Consider the following 18,597-nt stretch of genomic DNA (forward strand, 5'->3'; position numbering starts at 1 on the left):
CACTGGTTTCAAATAATGTGAATTAGGCAGATTTGCACCGTGAGGCGTTCTCCTTACACATTGCCCCAAAGTATACATGCTAAACATTTTTTAATAGTGAAATTTAAACTGTTGCAACCTGCCCTGACACCTTCTAGAGAAGGATAGCTAATGAATTAAATAATAATATGAACAGAAATAATGAGACAAATGCTGCTCTGTGTTGTTGATGTGATTTATCCAGTATAGACACAACTACAATTCATGTCCACAACACTGACATCTTTCCCCTCCCTCCATTAAAATCTGAAGCAATTCCCCTAGAAAAGAAACTCAGCAATGATAATTCCATATACAAATTGTTGAACTCTTGTCCTCGAATAAACAGAATTAGCTGGAGGGGGCACTATCTTCCTTGGTTTGCCTTAGCTATCTCCCAGAACTTTCCTAATCATGGGATAATCATAAAGTCAGAACTTGAATAGAACAAATAGTGATGAATCCAACTGCCCATTTTCTCTCCCAGCCCCGGCTGCCTGTCCCCCCTGTTCAGCCTGTGCAATGAAGGAAAATAAGTAATGGGCACCTTCATTATTAAAATAGCTCTAAACGGGAAATAGAAGGGGTAGAAATGGAGGCAGTGAGAGATTTTACTTTCTTGGGTTCCATGATCAGTGCAGATGGTGACAGCAGTCACAAAATTAAAAGACGCCTGCTTCTTGGGAGAAAAGCAATGACAAACCTAGACAGCATCTTAAAAAGCAGGGACATCACCTTGCCGACAAAGGTCCGTATAATTAAAGCTATGGTTTTCCCAGTAGTGATGTATGGAAGTAAGAGCTGGACCATAAAGAAGGCCAATTGCCAAAGAATGGATGCTTTTGAATTATGGTGCTGGAGGAGACACTTGAGAGTCCCATGGACTGCAAGAAGATCAAACCTATCCATTCTTAAGGAAATCAGCCCTGAGTGCTCACTGGAAGGACAGATCCTGAAGCTGAGGCTCCAATATTTTGGCCACCTCATGAGAAGAGAAGACTCCCTGGAAAAGACCCTGATGCTGGGAAAGATGGAGGGCACCAGGAGAAGGGGACGACAGAGGACGAGATGGTTGGACAGTGTTCTCGAAGCTACGAACATGAGTTTGACCAAACTGCGGGAGGCAGTGCAAGACAGGAGTGCCTGGCGTGCTCTGGTCCATGGGGTCACAAAGAGTCAGACACGACTAAACGACTAAACAACAACAACAGCAAATGGGCATTTTTTTTTAAAAAAGAGTTAAGCTGCCCATGGAAGGAGATGTCAACCCCTCCACCACTCCCTAGAGCATTAGGAGTTCAAAAGTTAGTAGTGGTGCAATTATTTCTTGTGCCAGCCAGCGTAGAGGACTTTTGTTATTAGATGGGAAGTGGCTCCTGATTTCTAATATAGTTTTCTTGGCCTCTTATTTCTCAGTTGGATGAGGGGGGGGGGAAGAGACATGACAGCATTGCCGAATTCTAGTATATTGATAAGGCTATATTTAGGCACCAGGGAAGTGGCTGTGGAGAACTAGCAGGGGACGGGGCAGCAGCAAAACTAAGCTGCTCATATCTAATGCAGGAACACATCATTGAGGTTTTTCAATTGTTTGACTGGGACATTCAACAACTCTGTGTTTGTGTGTGCTGATGAGGAATTATATAGTCCTAGCAGCTAACAGGACAGGAAAGACTGAAGGCTGAATTAAGGAAGATTACACAGAGCAAAAAAAAAAAAAACCGGCGTTTCCGTGCGCTGCTCTGGTTTGCCAGGAGTGGCTTTGTCATACTGGCCACATGGCCTGGAAGCTGTATGCTGGCCATACCTGCCAAGTTGCTGTCAGAGAAATAAGGGACTGGGCCGGAAATAGCAGACCGGAAGTAGCGCTGCCGCCATTTTGGAACTGGGCGGAGCATGCTCAGAAGTGACCTTTGATGCTGCTTTGCCCAGTTCCAAAATGGCCGCCGCGCCAGAATAAACCGGGGAAAAACAAAAAGATCCGTTTTTTCAGCTAGGAACAGCTGGAAAAACAGGGATTTCCCGGGGGAAACGGGAGACTTGGCAGCTATGATGCCGGCTCCCTCGGCCAATAACACGAGATGAGTGCCACAACTGGACCTAATGGTCAGGGGTCCCTTTACCTTTACACAGAGCAACACTTCCTCGAGAGGTTGCCCTGACTGATGCAAGAGAGCAGCAGCTGTGGGACCATAGGATTCTGCAGAACAGATCAGGAAGACTGTGGCCTATGGCAAAGCTTCTCAGCCTTTTGGGATCCACAGCTCCCTTGACCAACTACATTCTTTCTGCAGCACCCCTGTGGGGCTCAGGAACCCAGTTATGGCACCCCTAGCCTGCAGATCTGACAGTGCCCTCCCTTCTGGAGTGTTCCCTCAACTTCCTCTCTTCTCCTCTCTCATAGTGAGTGCTCTGGGCAGCCACAACTTCCGCCCCTGGTCTCTGAGCTGCTCCCCTTCCCCAAAGAGATGTGCACCCTCCCACTACCCCACCCCACAGCACCCCTGATCATCAGCACCCCACACCACCCCGAACATCATTCAAGGTACCCGAGGGTGCCACGGCACTCCAGTTGAAAACCACTGGCCTATGGCATGAGTTCCCCAGATGAAACCAATTCCCTCTTCTGATCAGCAACTCCATGAGTACTGGGAGCAGGGAGCCAGGGCTCACTTTCCAGAGCTCTTGATTCAAGAGGTTTAACACCTGACACACTCTTAGGAAAATAATCTGTCATCAACAACAGTCATCAACAAGGTCCAAGCAGTTTTGAACAGTGATATTTATCATGGGGGAGGGTGGCTGGGATTTCTACCCAAGCCCGCTGCTTATTTTTCAAAATAGCTCCATTATTATTTTCAATATCTTCACTGGGAGGGCTCCCGATTCGTGCAGAGATCTCTGCACTGTCTGGCTGTGCCAGCGAGGTGGAGAGTGAAAAGTTTGTTTGACCTTTGGATGAGTCACTACGAACAACATTAGGTGGAAGCAGCACTCCGGTCTATAACTCCCACAGCACTAAATCTTTAATCACCACACATCACAGAGCGGACCCAGCTAGGCAAAAAATGAATAATGCATCCCTGACTTTCTCAGATGCAAACACAGCAGACAAGTGGTGATCTTTAAAAATTTAAATTTCTGGTGATTGGAAATGAGAGCTCAAGTTGTGAAATAAAGTTGCTAAGTTCCAGAGTGGTGTTTTCCCCACTCTGGTGTGTTCTCCCTCCGTGGATCACACAAACTCTCTTATGTGGCTTTAAAAAGAAGCCATGGATGATTATCTGTCATTCCAGATGTGATGCTACCGGAAAATTGTCTCATTGGTCATTTCCCTCACCCCCCAAGATTTGACCCTTGTTAACAAGGACCGGGATATCAAATGAAATGGTGTATTTTCATTTGGAAAGGTGGAAGGGAGAAAAGCAAGGCAGATCAAGTGTTTGGAACAGTTCAAAAGAATCAACAGAAGAGAACAGTGTTACAGAAGACAAAACTGTCACGACTTCTCAGATGAAAGCAAGCCAAGCTCAGAATTAATTTAAAGCAAGAATTGGGGTGCGGGGATAGAAATAACCGTAGACTACAAGATTACATTTAGAAGATAAATAATTCTTTACACCACAGTGGGAAAAACATCCGATAGAAATCAGTAAAGAAGGATAATATTTCTTTGGAATTTTAATGACATTCTATTGAGTTCTAGCTCCCAGAGAGAGAATTTTTGAAGCTGTTATAGGATTGAGGGGTAGCTTAGATGGCATCTTTGGGGCTGCCTCCAAGCCTGTGATTTTTTAAAAAAAATCTGTTAGATGTGATTCTGTATGAAAGGAGACTGCCAAGGCAGTCAAACTAGTCTTTTTGTCAAGTTAATGGTTCCAGCCATGTGTGTCAAGTGTTTCTTTGCAGTACTAAAGAGTATGGGTGACTAAGGGTCTAGGACAGGCACCCCCAAACTTCAGCCCTCCAGATGTTTTGGACTACAATTACCATCATCCCTGACCACTGGTTCTGTTCGCTAGGGATCATGGGAGTTGTAGGCCAAAACATCTGGAGGGCCGCAGTTTGGGGATGCCTGGTCTAGGAAGGTGGGTTAAAAGGGAGCAAGTTTCTGCCCCTCCCCTGAAGGGAGGTGATGCTACCAGTGAGTGTAAGACTAGACCTGAGTCCAGTCTTGTCATGAACTGGACTGGGAAGAGACTTGCTCTTTGTGCTGAATGCAAAACTAACGTACTTAGGCAGCTCGATACCTAAGGGTGAGGGGGCAACATTTCCTGGAGTGTTAATGCTGTGACCCTTTCCACCTTATGCTCATCCTATATATACGTGTGAATTATAATAATATATTACAAGGGTGTCAAAGTCTCCTGTGACCTTCATTGCAAGGAAAGCAAAACTGATGTATGTGTGCTGACCCTCCCCACTCCCCGAAATTTCCCACCACTCAGAGACTGGGATGTGCATAACAATATGATATTGTAGATGGCATAAGTATCTAGATTAAAAACAACAACAACAACATTATTACCCTCCATTCCCTTTTATCGTTGCCAGACTGGAGGAGTTACAGAGGAGGAGTGAGATGGCAGTTGTCATTAGTTAGGTTCAGGATATTTGTGAAAGGAAATCTTTCATCACTATCCTTGATGGAAGGGAATGAAGAAGGTGAAAATAAATTCAGTGGGACTTTGGTTCTACAGGTTTCAACTTGCCAAAAGCTACTTTTATGATAATATTGAAGAAAAGCTCACGAGGGAAACTGAATGCTCTTTAGCTTCTGCAGCCTCTCGCTCCGTTTTTCACCCATGACCGCAGAGGTGCCTCAGTGAAAAACTGATCCAAATCTTAAGGAATCCTCTGTACATCCTTACACCAAGCTATCTAATTTCCTATCTAATATGCTGTCCGATACTGTAAGGACTAGCAGGAATCAGTCTTAAACCGTGGTATGGAAATGCAAAACAATGAGTTCCCCACCACATTGGCAGACCTGTGGCACAGACCAGAAGCAGACTGATTTGTCCATTTCTGCTTATTTTGTACAGTCTATCTTGCTGGCTTGTGGGACATCTTTGGAAGAAGAAAAGATTAAGGAGACAATCGAGACTGGAGTCCTTAAGGTGGATGGATGGTGTCTTGAACACCTCCTTCCAGCAACTCCTGCAGCCAAGCTGGTGCCAAATGCATTGCTCTGCTTTCCTTTGGACCACGTCAGCGAGGCCGAGAGGGAGGTCTTGTTGTCTGGGCAGCCCAGGACCTTCATACACAATGCCCAGGCTTGCACTCTGGAGATGTTACTTTGGTGCTGCTAATGCAGGCATCCCCAAACTTCGGCCCTCCAGATGTTTTGGACTACAACTCCCATCTTCCCCGACCATTGGTCCTGTTAGCTAGGGATCATGGGAGCTGTAGGCCAAAACATCTGGAGGGCCGCAGTTTGGGGATGCCTGTGCTAATGCAACAAATGCAACATGGGAGGCAACAGTTAGTGGTCTTTCCAGCCATAGTCAGTGCTGTGATTCTCCAGTTGTTTGACCTCACCCCGAGGCACGCTCCATTGTCTTTCAAGACAGATGGATGCCAACTTCTTGCAGCATGCTGCTTTCTTGGCAATGCAGCAGAAGGGGTACTCAAGGGAACCTGTAGTCAAGATCTGACCAATCTCTTTAACATAACAAGCTGCAGCCTAGCATAGCTGCCAAGTTATCCCCTTTTTTAAGGGATTTTCCCTTATGCTGAATAGGCTTCCTCGCGAGAAAAGGGAAAACTTGGCAGCTATGCAGCCTAGTTCCACACAACCTGTGAGCTATCAAGCCAAACACAAGGCAGCAGCAAATTCAGCAGCCCACCAGAGACTTGACAAAACCTACAATTTTTATGCTTCCCTTAAGGGACTGGAAAAAACAAATGAGTTTTCAATTACTTGGAAGAGCCTTAATACATGACTAGTGGGCTGAGCACCATAATATCAGCACGTGTGTCATATAGCTCAATCATCCTGCCTGAAATCTTATTGCCATCTATAATTTAAATCATGGATCTCAAATGAATTGAATTGAATACAGATTCAAAACCCACTAAAAAACTAAAGCGATTTGGAGGTTAAGCTTAGAGATCTATCAGTATAAATCCAAATAAGCAGACTATGAATCAGATGGTAAGCCTTTTTAATATAGGTTTGTTTTCAGAACCCTTAAGGTTCTGAATTAATGGGATCTTTGTTTTGAAAACCCACTTTAGCTACTCATTTAATTTTTCATTCTAATCTGCACAGCTATTTGCATTGTTTTTTGTATTCACTCTCACAGAAACCGTGTGAGGTGAGCCACTATCACTCCCATTTCACTAATGTAAAACTGAGGTTTAGGGCAGGCACCTCCCAACTCGGCCCTCCAGATGTTTTGGGACTACAATTTCCATCATCCGTGACTGCTGGTCATGTTAGCTAGGGATGATGGAAGTTGTAGTCCCAAAACATATGGAGGGCCGAATCTGGGGGTACCTGGTTTAGGGGAAAGACGGGGGACGGGGCAGGAAGAGTAATTGAGAACATAGCTTCAAGCCTAGGTTGCATTCAGCAAAGTCACCGACTTCATGCAAGGACTTCTAATTCCACAATGGTACTGCCCCTCCCTCTGCCTTCTATAAGGGTTTCCATCGCCCGCCAGAACATATTTGGAGGGCTATGGGGGCATGCAGGGAGAGAAGAGGGAGGGGGTGTTCAACTGTGGGTGTGAAAGTCATTGCACAAATGGGTTGACTTTGTTGATTACAAGCAAATCCATTCACCCAATCTTATGTTAAATTTATCCCTCTTCCTCTGTTGTATAGGGCAATGAATTTTTATGCACAACTCTATTTTTTATTTATTTACATGTCCTCATCCAATTTTTTTTTAAAAAACCATTTCATTTAATTTAAGATGTCTTCAAACATTTGGTGATGTTTTTCACAAGATCTCCCCTCCCTGTCAACTTTTGCACAGAGACCGCATTTCCCCAATGTCAAAAATGTGTTTGTATCCTTGATTGTCCACACAACCATTAACAACTGTAGGAGTGTCAAACTTTCCCATAGAACAGACTGCCTCCCACCCTGCCCCATAAGGAATATGGGGGGTGGGGGAGAGAATGATTTCCTTCACTGGCAATAAAGTTTCATATGCATTTTGCTAAGGACAAAAATATATATTCTGAGATGCAACAGACGCTGTCAGATGCAATGAGTTTCTGCAGACACAACAACAACACTTTATTTCTTGTTAAGGCCCCATATTATTATTAAACAGAATGGGGATATGCCTGCAAGTTATCCTTGTGATGAAAATCCACTGTGGGAAGGATGAATAAACATAACTAGGTCTAATGAGGGTGAAAGAGGAGAACGCAAAATATGGTCTGAAGCTCAACATCAAAAAAACTAAGATCATGGCCACTGGTCCCATCACCTCCTGGCAAATAGAAAGGGAAGAAATGGACACAGTGGGAGATTTTACTTTCTTGGGCTCCTTGATCACTGCAGATGGTGACAGCAGTCACGAAATTAAAAGACGCCTGCTTCTTGGGAGAAAAGCAATGACAAACCTAGACAGCATCTTAAAAAGCAGAGACATCACCTTGCCGACAAAGGTCCGTATAGTTAAAGCTATGGTTTTCCCAATAGTGAGAGCTGGACCATAAAGAAGGCTGATCGCCGAAGAATTGATGCTTTTGAACTATGGTGCTGGAGGAGACTCTTGAGAGTCCCATGGACTGCAAGAAGATCAAACCTATCCTTTCTGAAGGAAATCAGCCCTGAGTGCTCACTGGAAGGACATATTGTGAAGCTGAGGCTCCAATACACTGGCCACCTCATGAGAAGAGAAGAATCCTTGGAAAAGACCCTGATGCTGGGAAAGATTGAGGGCACTAGGAGAAGGGGACGACAGAGGACGAGATGGTTGGACAGTGTTCTCGAAGCTACGAACATGAGTTTGACCAAACTGTGGGAGGCAGTGGAAGACAGGAGTGCCTGGCGTGCTATGGTCCATGGGGTCACGAAGAGTCGGACACGACTAAACGACTAAACAACAACAGGTCTGATACAGACAGGGAGGGAAATTTCTAAATTGGAGCTAAATATGTATTCCCTTGCTGAATCAGAGAAAAGGTCCTTCTAGTACAGATGTTTTTCTTTGGTGGTGGTGCTGAACTTAATATCTCTGAGCACTCCCCTCTTGGTTGTCTCCAATTTCTGATATTCAGGTGGGTTTAACCTTTAAAAAAATAATAATGATCCAAGCCACATGATATCTTGTAGCACTGTTCTAAATGCTGATTCAAGCATTGCAGGGGCCATATTTTCCGAGTCCAATTGCTTACACTCAACATTTGTGACCTGATGGCTAAATAAAGAGACACAGCAGTGGCTGGGTTGAACTAGGGTCACTCTATTTAAGAATAAAACCCATTTTTAAAACCCACAGAGGGAAAACACTATTGATCCTGGAATAAACCTGAGCCTGAACAAACTGCAGCCCTAGGGTGACCGAAACCTCTGGCCAGGACTGAGGCAGAACTAACAGCTGAAATGTTTTCAAATGTGCATTTTCAGAAAAGTTAGCAATGTGCAAGGCAGGTTCAGGGCTCTGAGCTGGCTGCTAGAGAACAGGAGATCACTGCAGCTGAGGTGACTTGTGGTCTCTCCTTCATGGGAGGTTTTTTAAGCAGAGACTGGATGACCATGTGCCATGGATGCTTTAGCTGAGATTTCTTCATTGCAGGGGATTCGACTAGATGACCCTCGGGGCCCCTTCCAACTCTACACTTTCATGATTCTACCCTGTTTCTCATATTTTAAGACATACCCATAAAATAAGCCATAGCAGGATTTTTAAGCATTCAAGGAATATAAGCCATACCCCGAAAATAAGACATAGTGATAGGAGCAGCAGCAATGCCGGCCGCGGCAGGAGGAGGAGAAAAACAATAAGACATCCCTTGAAAATAAGCCATAGTGTGTTTTTTTGAGGACAAAATAAATATAAGACATGTCTTATAATATGAGAAACACGGTATGACTTCTGCTGAGGAGCCCCCTGCTCCCCACAGTCCAAAGGTGGAGGGCACCCACCACACATGGAATGGAGAAGGAGTGCCTTTCTTCAGGTCAGATGCTTGGCTATTTAAGAATCTCAGGCTCTCCACAAGGGCATGAAGCCTAGAAGAAGTCCACCGAGACCACATAACACCAGTCTTGAAAGATCTACATTGGCTCCCAGTACGTTTCTGAGCACAATTCAAAGTGTTGGTGCTGACCTTTAAAGCCCTAAACGGCCTTGGTCCAGTATACCTGAAGGAACGTCTCTACCCCCATCATTCTGCCCGGACACTGAGGTCCAGTGCTGAGGGCCTTCTGGCGGTTCCCTCGCTGTGAGAAGCAAAGTTACAGGGAACCAGTCAGAGGGCCTCCTCGGTAGTGGCACCCGCCCTGTGGAACGCACTCCCACCAGATGTCAAAGAGAAAAACATCTGCCAGACTTTTAGAAGACATCTGAAGGCAGCCCTGTTTAGGGAAGCTTTTAATGTTTAACACACCAAAGTATTTTAATATTTTGTTGGAAGCCGCCCAGAGTGGCTGGGGAAACCCAGCCAGATGGGCGGGTATAAATAAATTATTATTATTATTATTATTATTATTATTATTATTATTATTATTATTATGTATTGCAGGGGGTTGGAATAGATGACCATTTGGGTCCCTCCCAAATCTATGTTGTTGTTGTTGTTTAGTCGTTTAGTCGTGTCCGACTCTTCGTGACCCCATGGACCATAGCACGCCAGGCACTCCTGTCTTGCACTGCCTCCCACAGTTTGGTCAAACTCATGTTCGTAGCTTCGAGAACACTGTCCAACCATCTTGTCCTCTGACGTCCCCTTCTCCTTGTGCCCTCAATCTTTCCCAACATCAGGGTCTTTTCCAAGGATTCTTCTCTTCTCATGAGGTGGCCAAAGTATTGGAGCCTCAGCTTCACGATCTGTCCTTCCAGGGAGCACTCAGGGCTGATTTCCTTAAGAATGGATAGGTTTGATCTTCTTGCAGTCTATGGGACTCTCAAGAGTCTCCTCCTCCCAAATCTATACAGTTCAATTTTACGAAGTAGTCTGGAGGCAGAGGTTTGAAACACCTCTCAGTGTGCTCCCAACCTGGAACTACCATAGTTGTTCACTTGGATCTATCCATGGTCCTGAAACTGACCTGCCTTGCTGATTTCTCCATAGGCTCCAGCACAAGCCCAGCACTTAGTAGTAGGAATGATCCCTCTGAGCCAATTTAACACAGATCCAGAGATCTGAATATTTTCGCATTTGCTATGACGGAAGGAGCAGTTCGCTATGTACATGGCTTGTGAGCATGGAACTATGTGTTGGTGGTTAGGAGGAAACACCTGACAATGGGAAAGCTCTGTATATCCATTCGAGCTCTTGCACTTCTAAAGAATCACTGGAATTGGATCATTTAACAAACTTTATATACCACTTAAATGTAGTAAAACCTCCAAGTGACTTACAATAGATATTTAAATGATCAACAAGAACAGTAGAAAACAACTGAAAACATTTAAAAATAGCTAAAATTATCAGTAAAGGATATTAAAAAACACCAACACCTGTGCGTCTGGATAGGGTTGCCTAATCAAAAATGTTTTAAGCAGGCACTGCAAAACGTACAGGGTAGGCACTGCCTGGTATCAATAGGCAAGGAGTTCCAAAGTGTAGGTTCTGTCACACTAAAATATCAATGATAATTATGTGCTACCTGTAACAGTGCCAATTCCAGAGATTAAAGTAGCTGACTGGGCACATATAGAGGACAGGCAATTCCACGTGTAAACTAGTCCCAAGCCATTAAGAGGTGGAATGGAACGCTGGGTATTCTAAATTAAGCATTTTAATCCACCCAGTCCTAGAATCCGTCTTTTTTTTTTTTAAAAAAAGGCAAATCTACATTGTGAATGCATCATTATTAAAATGTAACACTGTAGCAATCAAAAAGTTGACCTAAACATCATTTCTGAATGGCTACTCACTGAATACCTTGAGGCCTCCTGCCTGCATTCTCAAAAGATGTAGCTCAGACACAGGCTGACCACCTCAAAGAGAAGGAAGCCTTGGTGCCATCGCACAAGAAGAACGCACACAAGAAGAACGCCCTCCATTCCACACTTTTGCAATATGGAAATCCCACAGAGATCCCAACAAAGAGTGGATACGCAAGACAACAGCAACGACAAATCCTCATGTTGCATTCTTATAGTAGAGGTAGTAAAGAATCTGGAGGGCCGGAGTAAAACATCTGGAGGGCCGAAGGTTGGGGATGGATGGCTGGTTTAGAGGCATTTTCAAGATGCAGCACATTCAGTCGTACAGTAAACCAGTCTTGATATTTTTTTAAAGGTGGAATTTGTACTGTATCAGGGAGGTGGGCTCACATAACCATCTTTGAATTGGGGACTCAGGTGTCAGATTAAAGAAACAGTTACACACACACAAAGAAAGGTAAATTGAGGTTATGAGGCCCTGGCCTTTGCCAATCTCATGGTGGAATGTCATTTATGGCGATGATGTTATTTACCTCTTTGAGACAGCCCATGAAGTTGTTACTGACTGGTGACCCAGGCAAGTCTGCTGTGCTAGGACTGCCTCCAACATAGAAAAAGTCGTCGGAGCCCAACATGGTGTAGTCTTCTTGTGTGTAGCCCGTCGTGGTCAGAATCCCATCCACTGATATTGTCACCTAGATAACAAAGCACAGGGAAAGGACACGCTATACTCAGACCTACATACTGCTGTCCTTGGGATATGCCTGGTTTTTTATTGTTGGTTTTTTATATTTTTATTTGTTTTTATTATTGTTATTTGTTATTGGTTTTTTTGAGACCTAAGGCGGAGCCCATTTTCATGTCTGTTTGAGGTTTAGTCTTGGATTCTATCCCTAGGTGCTCTAACTAGTTAAGAGAGTTGTCTTATTATTGAGCTAGTGTCAGCAAGTCCCTATTCGCAACTCAAAAAGGTTGATTAGCAGACACAAAAATGGTGTTAGTAGAATGCTTCCCTAAGGTTAGTTTAGCTGGTGTTACATATTAGTAAGTTCAGTAAGGTCTGTCAACGACTAATAAAAAGAACGTGCACCTTGAAAAAACAGAAAGGAAAAAAAAAAGAGAGGCACAAGCAATATTGCCAGCAGCACCATCACTGTTAGCACCATATATACAGCAGCGACGTGTCCATGCAAGAGCCTAGATTCCATGCCAAAGCAAGAGGGAGGGGAATAAGTGGAGTGAGGGGAACCCAGCAAAGAACGACCAATTGGCAGCAGCACACCCTGATGTGCGCATGCAGGAGAGCGAGTATCAGAGAAGGAGGAGAAAGGAAGAGAAAGGAATGAAGAGAACCAAACGGCTTTTGTTGATGAAGTAACAGTATGTAGATGTGTCACTTCCGTCATTCTCATCCGTGCCCGCATGCCATGCATTATGAATGGTTAGAGTGCCAGCTAGGCTGGCGGCACGCTAGGCCAGCTTAACCCCTTGTTAGTTAACCACAGCTTTTGATGCAAAATGTTAAGGATGCCCCTCTACGTGTGAGTTCAAAAAAAGAGAGAGAGGAGAGAGAAAGAATTGGACAGGAACAGATAAAGTAAATGAAAGTAGGAGGTCAACAACAGATGAAGAGGAGGTTAAAAAAGTAAGCAGAAGAGTACCAACCGCAGTTCCTCTTTTGTTAATGATGTCTACAGTTAAAAGAAAGAAAGGAAACACACGGCAAACCCAAAATAAGAAACAATTAGAATGATATCTACCGAACAATGTAGTTTGTTTACCATAGCGTGTCCAATGCCTGAGTGCTTTGTGGAGAAGGGGGGAGAAAGGAAATTAAAAACTTGTGAACAGAATAACGATCGTTTACTTAAAAAATATGATGGTCACTACCAATGTTAGTACATTATTTTGGTCCAGGTAACGGTTAGTAGAATGAAACATTCCATGAATGACATGTTAGTTATTAAGCATGTTAGTAACACAGAAAAAAGGGCAAAATAATTTTACAAGGGAAAATAAAAAAAGCAGACTAACAGATACGCCTCCACAGAGGTAACAGCAGTTGTCTTTTCCTGCAAATATATTTATATATATAGATCAATATAGATATATAAACTGTAGAACTTATTTCAGCTCTCCACTGGACAGAAACAGACATAACGACCACACTCCTTTTGTCCTCTTCCAACTGAGTGTTTCTGACAGACATTCAAAATGACTCTCGGGGGGGTGGAGGCCTAAAGCTCATCAGCTGACCACTGCTTCTCCTGACCCCCAAATCCCCCCAAGCGAATCAGCAGGAATCCCCTAGTACTCAATTTTTTTTGACTCAGCACACAAGGACTTCTTTTCAACTCCAAAACTTCTTTCGGTCATATTGATGGACTTTAGGATCACAGTTTACTGCAATGAAACAAAGCAAATATCCTGACACATAACAATGAGTAGAATGGATTTCTGCAGCTAGCTCTCTGGACATGCACCTGCCAGAACATGTCTAACTGGTACTTCTAGCTCCCACCCCATGGTTGTTGCTTTTTATATGTTGGTTTCTTTTAACAGTTTTGGACAGGCATCCCCAAACTGCGGCCCTCCAGATGTTTTGGCCTACAACTCCCATGATCCCTAGCTAACAGGACCAGTGGCTGAGGAAGATGGGAATTGTAGTCCAAAACATCTGGAGGGCCGAAGTTTGGGGATGCCTGGTTTTGGATGAGCAAAGGCAAATCTAGAAAGTAGGCCACTTGCTGACTAATTTGGTGTCCATTTCCATCAAAATTAGTAGTGGTGTGTGTCTTTCCTATGCCAGATTTTAATCCTGGTTAGGGCACTTATGGCCACATGATCCTTCTGACAGCCTATTTAGCATATCACACAAGCATTGTCCAATAACTATGTGAGCAAAGGCCTTTACATAGGTCTATGAATATTATTGAAGTGGTAGTGACCATGCTGCCTGAGGTGCATATAAAGGGAAGTCTAGGTAAAGGTAAAGGGACCCCTGACCATTAGGTCCAGTAGTGACCGATTCTGGGGTTGCAGTGCTCATCTCGTGTTATTGGCCGAGGGAGCCGGCGTACAGCTTCCAGGTCATGTGGCAAAGCCACTTCTGGCGAACCGTAGCAGCGCACAGAAGTCTAATTAAGCCTAAAAAGGCAGTGATTTGCCTACAGGCACCCAAAAAGCTTCATGACAAAAATGGAGATACCAATATCTGTAACTGTACCCTGTAGCAAAGTTACTGTAGTATACTAACATCCAAAAAGATTATCAAATGGATACCAGGCATGTTTATATTCCAATCTCAGCCCTATAGATTCACTAGATGCCCTTTTAGCAACTCACTATATTTAATCTGAAAATTTACTTTAATAAAATAAGAGCAAAGCACCCAGCTAGCTGCTTTGAAAGTGGATAAAGTAACGGCGGGGTGGCCAAGAATTTTTGAGTCGTAACTGAAGCTGAAGCATTTCTGGAAAGCAAGTCAGATATATTGTTTTAGAACAAACACTTTAAGATGCAATCCTGTTGCTGAATGTCCATTGATTTCAGTTGATTTTTTTAAAAATTCATTTAGGTATTTAAAAGCATTTATACATTGCTTAATGTTTTAGAAATCTTTTAAGTGGTGTGCAATAACTTATTGTGTACCAATAACTTATGTGTACAGCTGCAATCTTAGGGCATAAAGTGTTGATATACATTTTAGAATGCTGTTTATATGTAATTATCTTCTGTATGCAGCATTTCTTGTGCATAAATCCACCAATATTGCACCACCACCACATTCAGTAGGATATCGCTACCTCCACAATCCCATCAAACGGTCACACTTTGTAGCTGCAAATTTAGTTCCACCACCAAAATGAGTGTGAAATTCATGTGGTTGGAGAAATCCCATGTAAAGGCCAATGCTTCTGCACACATGAGCAACCGGTGCATCACAATAAATGAGAATATAATAAATAGCATGACAGAAGAAGCTCCCAAAGATGTGTGGGGATTATCTGGATAATGTAAGAAGTCTGTAGAACTCATGAGCAGTTTGCAGGCTAGGTTCCTGGGAAGAGAACTATAGCTAGATATGTGCCATAGGCCTTCCGCCAAATGTAATGTCTGGTGTGCTATAAAACATGTATATCCTGGAGCACATTCCCATCAATTAGCTGGAAATGACCCTAACACACAGCTGTGCAAGTGAGGTGATTAGTGTTAGATATTTGTATCTATTAGGTATTATGAACTGCCTATTATTTGTCTTATTATGCATTATAATTTATTCCCCACATGACCATTTCAGCTTTTGGTTTTATTGAATTAATTCATGGACCACAACAATTTTATCATAAGAAGTTATGTTTTGTCAACAGAAAAGAAAATGTTGCCTGGTTAATTGCAAATATAAAACAGTTCCCTTAAAAAAGAGAGAGACTGAATTGGTCTCCCATTATAGCAAAAATATTCCACATCATCTTCTTTAAATGCATATGTGTATTTAATACACATATATTTACACACATGCACAATTCTACAATTGTTCAAACAACCCTGGCCCACAATGACTTTCTAGGTGTGCCTGTGCTCATGTGCGGTAGAATTGACCCATCTCTTGGTAACACGTTGAAATCTACATTTCAGAGGTCGGCTAAACACTCAATGGCATGTTGTACTAACTGCAAGATCACCAAACACTTAGCTGTGGCAAAAGCAAAGTCAGTTATTGCTGTATCCATTCTACTGTTACCTGACGCAGATTTCTGGTTACTTTGACATCATGCCAGGCATTGTCATTAAATTTCCCATTCACAGGTTCCACTAGCGCTTCAAAGGCCCCTGAGCCCAAATTAATAACCAAGGAGACCGCTCCATTTTTCAGGGCAAGGTTGACATAATCGGCCGATTTTCCAGTGTGAAGCATCAGTCCATTCCTCTGAAGGGTTTTAAAGGACAGAGTTATTTCGTCACTGCTGCTCTGGATAGGATTCTGGGACAAGTCGTAGCAGAAATACTCTGACCCTTTGAATGTCGCAATGTATTCTTCTTTTCCTAAATAAATAAAGAGAAAGAGAGGGAGAAAGGGGGAGGAAATAACTCTGAATCAGTGGATCTAAAATAAATACAATTCACACAAAAAAAACATACTTTGCTTTCCTAACATCAGTAGCAGGAAATTATTTTTTAGAAAAGAAACGTAATTTCCCTTTGCAAGAAATATAAAAGTTGTATTTTTACACATGGCTTTATGTGCTATTATTTTGGCAGAAATTTGTTGCGTGGTGGACAGCAGCCCCAATACATCAATGAGGACTAGTGTGTTATTCCTCTCCATTGCCAAAGCTTCTGAGAGATGCCAGCCTGCCTCAGACCATGATAGTGGGCAAAGTATTCTCTCAAACTCAGCACATTTTTACTTTGAAAAAATTGCCGATTTGGATTTCCATATTTCATATTTTAATGTGGAATTTTGAATTTAAAATTTTGGGTCTGATATTTTATTATGTCACATTTCAGGTCTTTTCGACATGTTGGCATCTCTTGGTTATGTTTCATTTTGGCTGGATCTAACGGGGGTGGGGGGTGGGGAATGATAAACGGGCAGTCTGCCATCAAATATTGTCAAATTTTAACAGTCAATGCATGTCAAGTAACATGTATTATTACCCAGTCCAAAACACAACTGCATAGTAACTGTCACTAAAAAAATATAACTGTGTACATGAACCACTCCCAGGTAAAACAACAGCAATGGTTGGGCAAATCAGCGCTTTCCTTTAATTGAGGCAGGGTCTTTGTATCGGTGTAAATTGGACCCCACGGAAGAGAGCTTTAAGCCTGAGCCTCTGTATTTTCATATCCTCCTTCTTTCTTTCTTTTTTTCCATGGCAGCACAAACGTTTACCATCTGCTAGAGGATTAGGGCAGCTGTAGCATGTAACATTGAGAGGGATTTCAGCTGACATCCATACCAGATTAAGGGCTCCCTGGACCAGTGTTAAATGTAGTGGAGGGATGCAGCAGATGCGGTGATGTGCAGCCGCTGAAAAACAAGACGTCCTATAAAAGGAGCTCCACTCTCTTTTGCAATATGCAAAACGGGGTTGTATATCCTCAAAACGCGGAGTCTCTAAGAAGTATATTAATAATTACTGTCGTTAACGTCTTTGTCAAAGTACCTGGTGGTTCACAGTGACAAGCAAAAAAACACAGCCTCATCCGCCAAGTATTTCACAAGCTGAATAAATTTATAATCTACACAAAAGAGATCTGAAGATGAGTAAAAGTAGAAAAAGAGGAGTGGGGAAGTCCAAACTGGATGGGATGTGGCACTAAAGGAAAAAAGGTCCTTTCCTTCAATGCATTCCCTAATAATATATATAGGTAAAGGTAAAGGGGCCCCTGACCATCAGGTCCAGTCGTGTCCGACTCTGGGGTTGCGCACTAATCTCGCTCTATAGGCCGAGGGAGCCGGAGTTTGTCCGCAGACAGTTTCCGGGTCATGTGGCCAGCATGACAAAGCTGCTTATGGTGAACCAGAGCAGCACACGGAAACGCCGTTTACCTTTCCGCTGTAGTGGTACCTATTTATCTACTTGCACTTTGATGTGTTTTCGAACTGCTAGGTGGGCAGGAGCTGGGACCAAGCAGCGGGAGCTCACCCTGTTGCAGGGATTCGAACCGCCGACATTCTGATCAGCAAGCCCTAGACTCTGTGGTTTAACCCACAGCGCCACCTGGCGTTATATAATACACACACACACACCCCCTTTAAACACCCTTTCCCTTAAAGCTGCTGGTGGCCTGGGTGGGTGGGTTAAAAACTGACTGTAGCCCCATAACTAAAAGCAGCTGTGGGTGGACAAGAAATAATTTCAACAGTGTGAACGTCTTGGAAGGATGGTTAACTTCTCCACACTCAGTGCAAGGGGAACGTCCATTTCCGCATGTGGCTGCTTTTAATATTGGAATGGGATGTTGGGAGTTCTGACCGTGGATTCCCCAGTCTTTTCTAGTTCATCTCACAATCTGAACATTGGGAGCAGGACTGATAGGAATGATGAGGCAAGGGAAGGAAACAAGAGAAGGAAGGGTGGGATAGAAGACGAAAGGGTGACATGGGATGAATGTGAGGCGCTTTGTTTTGCTTGCAGATGAGGACTATAGTTGGGTGACATCCGGACTATTGCAACAGTCCCGGTGAACGCACACAAAATCGCACTTCCCAATTGACAGCCCGAAAAATGTGCAAACTGCCATAGTGTGAAGGCTCTGCCAACTGCCCGCCCAAGAAACATAGGAACATGAGAGTCTGCCTTATACTTAGGCAAACCACTGGTTCATCTAGCTCAATATTGTCCACACTAGGGATGGGGAAGCTCAGGCCTAAAAGTCCAAGCCCTTGGGACTCTCTCCAGGACACAGCCCTTCCCATGCCACATCTCTTACTGACCGTGTTTCCCTGTAATGTTTGGCCGTTTTGCCTGTCTGGGATGTGTTCCTTA

General features: G+C 43.5%; 1 protein-coding gene across 27 annotated transcripts in view; it reads right to left on the reverse strand.

Annotated features, from left to right (window-relative positions):
• The window catches only part of NRXN1 (neurexin 1), a 947,796-nt gene that overhangs the window by 614,721 nt on the left and 314,478 nt on the right, over nt 1-18,597 (reverse strand). For 12 of the 27 annotated variants that reach the window (XM_060273115.1, XM_060273111.1, XM_060273108.1 and 9 more), the window contains 3 exons: nt 15,843-16,144; nt 12,859-12,903; nt 11,632-11,793 (listed from right to left, as the gene is read on the reverse strand). In XM_060273115.1, the coding sequence (XP_060129098.1) occupies nt 11,632-11,793; nt 12,859-12,903; nt 15,843-16,144 (509 nt within the window). The remainder of the gene's footprint in view (nt 1-11,631; nt 11,794-12,858; nt 12,904-15,842; nt 16,145-18,597) is intronic. The other 15 variants (XM_060273114.1, XM_060273113.1, XM_060273112.1 and 12 more) reach the window with 2 other exon arrangements.

The sequence above is a fragment of the Zootoca vivipara genome, chromosome 3 (assembly GCF_963506605.1).
Source record: "Zootoca vivipara chromosome 3, rZooViv1.1, whole genome shotgun sequence".
NCBI lineage: Eukaryota > Metazoa > Chordata > Lepidosauria > Squamata > Lacertidae > Zootoca > Zootoca vivipara.